Below are 3,887 nucleotides of genomic sequence, written 5' to 3'. Positions count from 1 at the left end.
TAAAGAGTGTTGAGCTCTTTCTAACACTTTGTCAATCTATATGGAGAAAGGATTTTGATTTGAGTTATGTCCTATTATATTTATTGTCTTACTCTACAGAATTATGCGTTTATAATCCTGCTTTGGATGGTACATTATCGAGTATCTTAAGCTTCCATTTCATTTTAGTCCAAGGCATCTGGTAGTAGTACATCTTTAACATTGGGGATAAAATTAATAACAGCTTTATTTTGTAGACATTCAACATCCTGATACTGACTACCAGTAAGACCAATAATGTATAACTCAGCAAAGTGTAAATTCTTCAGAACGAATTTCTTTATTGGATGATAACGAATTTCTTACCACATTCACTAGGTCTGGACTCACATCTTAATGGGTGTGGTATACGTGGATCAGTTTTCAAGTTTTTTATTCATCTATATTACATTTAAGTTGGTTAACTAAATGATTTAGTGTATCAGGAATATATAAACCCCTGTCTACAAGGAAAATTTGTTATAAACTTTATGCTCCCCTATATGATTCATCGTATGGTTTTAATGGGTTTTTAAGTCATTATCACCTCGTCCTCTCTGTAATTGGTAATTAGTTTTAATTCGAATAAATGCCTTTGTTTTTCATGAAATTTTAATAGTGTATATGACCTATTATGCCCTACTTTGGTGAAAAGTTATAATTTAGAAATACAGGTTAAATGATATGAATCGGGTTGAAGAACCCTGAATGTTACATGATCAGTTTGAAACATTCGGTGTCACGCACAGACTCATTTCTAGGCTTCTTGCTATGTATGTTATAAAGATTTTGAATTCCGAAGCAGTTAACCGGGAATGTATTTTGTCCAAATGATTAAATCGTAAGCAGATTTATTCTTTTTTCAGATGAGTTGCGCTTTGACAGCCAAGTGTGTATCGCACTCATTACGTGTGTTTGCGAATCCTTCCAGCAGTTTTTTAGAGTTCTCACTGTTGAACATTGCAAAAATTCGTGGTTTTAAAATTTACACGAAGACAGGAGACAAAGGCAAAACTTCTCTCTACTCTGGAGAACGAGTCCTCAAAACTGATGAGAGATTCGAAGCTTTGGGATCTGTGGATGAACTGTCCAGTTGGATTGGATTGTGTCGCGTGTTAGCAACTCAGCAAGAAGAACTTAAACATGAAAATTTTGTTAAGGTAATTTAAAAAATTTGGATCATTTTTAATAGCTTCAAACTGGATAACTGAGCGTTCTATTATTAATTGCTCTCAAACCAAGTAATTATTTTTTACTCCTGTTGGTCTGTTTGGACTATTTTTAATTGCTCTCGTAGAGAAGCAATTATTGTAAACGTGTGTGTCTTTTTTATGCAAAATTTTCGCTTGACCGTTTTGACTTTTCGAATGACTTTTACGCCCTTGACTTTTTGCGTTTCGCGTGATCTAAAGTTCTCTCTCAATCACAATTTCAAGAAGCTGAATTCAATTGGCGGCAATTTAATACTAAAACTCAAATGAAAAGTGCGCCGAAACTGGTGTCATTTTTTAATAGCCGCACTGCGATAGCTGGGGCTATTATTGGCCTTCTCTTGGTTTTTTACCATTCAAAGAATTTGAATTGTATTGGGGCGCTGTCTTTTTTTTGAGATCTGTTCACACATTTTCATGATTTTTGAAGTCAAATTGGAGTAGTGATTTTGGTCCCGCCGAAACAGGAAGTGGAGCGAAAAAGCGAGTGGTTTTGCGGCGTGAAATTTTTTCGCTCTAAATTTAAAGTAGAGTGAGAAAACGGTGTTTGAACAAAAATTCGCTTTCTCGCTAGTGGTTTTTTGTTCACATGCGGCAATTTCACTTTGATTTTTACAGTTTTTTCGATTTTTTGGATCGGATTTTTTTTCGAAATGGTTTTCCCAATCCATTCATAGTCCGTTTTTGGTCTAGTTTTTTGTTTAGTCAATGAAAATTCTTTGAATTGTACGTCAGGACTTGTCCTGCTATGTTTTTTTATTTCGTCGTCATGATTTTTGTTACGACCATATGACGTCACAGCCACTTTCTGTTCATTCGTTCATGCAATTTCAACTGAATCGCATGTGTGACGTCATTTTTCGCTCTTAGTGGAGCGATTTTTTTTTCATTTGCGTGATTAAATTTTTGGTCACACTTGACTTACCTCACTCTCAAAAATGACTTCCTCACTTTGAAATTGACTTTTATTTACTTTAATTCAAAGAGATAAGGTCAAATGAGTGTGTGTCACTCTAAATGAAGTTTATTTGAGATCAGCTAATAGAGGCAGCAATAACTTATACAGATCAATATATAACAGATCAGCCTTCAATGAAAAGACGAATTTTTTTGGTCTGTCTTTTTTACTGTTTTTTTAGACTGCCGATCTACGAATCTATTGCGGCTATTTTCTGGCAATCTGCCAGCTATGTTTACTTTAAATATGAATAGTTGTATGTTAACCTCTAATGTGGTTGTTTGAAGCCCACTATTGAACTTCTTAGTCCCATTTAGGCTCCCCCTCCCCCCTCTCCTCGCCGACTGAAGCAGGCTGCAACTGATTAGAGCTTCCACTAGTCGTTCGAGAGCAATTCTGCCGACGTTTAGTCGGTTATGTTTTTTCAACGAATTTCTTTTATCTGAACCACAATTTTTCATGACTTCTCATCTTGACAAACGTGATTAACTGGTAAAACCAGAGGGCAGTAGGTCGCTGAGCAGTTCTCTTAGAGCATTATTATTATCTTAAGTTGAGTGATGCCTTGCCTAAAATGTTTGAGCAATTCGTCCGACATTAGCGTTTTTAGTTGTTAAAGTTTGCTTGGGTTTTGCTGCGTAATTCCATTTCTCCCCATTTTTAAATCATGACCCATTTGTAACATCTCTTGGAGCTCTTCGACGCTGTATAGAAACAGAAAATGACTGTGGAAATTAGATTTTTCCTGCTTTAGGAATTACACATCATTCAATGCCGGCTGCAAGACATAGGAACTGTCATCGCAACTCTTCCGCCCAAAGAACCAAATGTACAGCTAGCAGAAAGTGAGATTGGACAAATTGAAGCAGCGATCGACCATTTAACCAGTCAGATTCCAGAATTGTCATCGTTTATAATTCCTGGTGGTGGAATTGTTAGCAGTAATTTGCATGTTGCGAGGACTATTTGCAGACGGGCAGAAAGGAGGTGTTTGATTATTAAGCCTGAAATTGAATCTGTAGTTTTGAAATATTTGAACAGGTTGTCCGATTATTTGTTTACTGTATCCAGATACTCCTCTTTCAAGTCCGGTAACGGAGATGATATTTATGTATCTTCAAGACTTCACTGAAGTTATTTGAAAAGTATTTTACAAATTAGAAAGAATTTAATTAATTTCTTTGTATAAAATTAATTAATAGCCGCCGTCAGGCTCTCAACTGCTATTATTTAGGCGCTATCCTTTGAACAATTCGATCCTTTCAACAAGATTTTGATTTCTATTTATGCGCTGTCTTGTTTACGACTCGCAGATGAGTATTTGTGGAGCGTCTTCTTTGCGACTAGAAGAGGCGTTATGGTTTTCTGTTCTTGTTACTAGAAGAGGCGTTATGGTTTTCTGTCTTTGCGACTCGAAGAGGCGTTATGGTTTTCTGTTCTTGCGACTAGAAGAGGCGTTATGGTTTTTAATAGCCGCACAGCGATAGCTGGGGCTATTATTGGCCTTCTCTTGGTTTTTTTTATTTCGTCGTCGCGATTTTTGTTACGACCATATGACGTCACAACCGCTTTTTGTTCATTCGTTCATGCAATTTCAACTGAAGTGCGTGTCATTTTTTGCTCTTAGTGGAGCGAGTTTTTTGTTCATTCGCGTGATGTTTTTGGTCACACTTGACTTACCTCAATCTCAAAAATGAATT

The 3,887-nt window shown here is 36.4% G+C and overlaps 1 protein-coding gene across 1 annotated transcript; it reads left to right on the top strand.

Moving 5' to 3' along the window:
* The first annotated feature begins 821 nt into the window (after positions 1–821).
* LOC142338442 (corrinoid adenosyltransferase MMAB-like) lies at positions 822–3,378 on the top strand. The gene is made up of 2 exons (XM_075388206.1): positions 822–1,178; positions 2,942–3,378. Exons 1-2 carry the CDS (start codon positions 885–887, stop codon positions 3,317–3,319), a joined length of 672 nt encoding a protein of 223 aa, XP_075244321.1. The 5' UTR covers positions 822–884; the 3' UTR covers positions 3,320–3,378.
* The last annotated feature ends 509 nt before the right edge of the window (positions 3,379–3,887 follow it).

Source organism: Convolutriloba macropyga, chromosome 4, assembly GCF_964194025.1.
Source record: "Convolutriloba macropyga chromosome 4, txConMacr16.3, whole genome shotgun sequence".
Lineage (NCBI taxonomy): Eukaryota > Metazoa > Xenacoelomorpha > Acoela > Convolutidae > Convolutriloba > Convolutriloba macropyga.
This window is presented reverse-complemented; position numbering and strand designations above follow the sequence as displayed.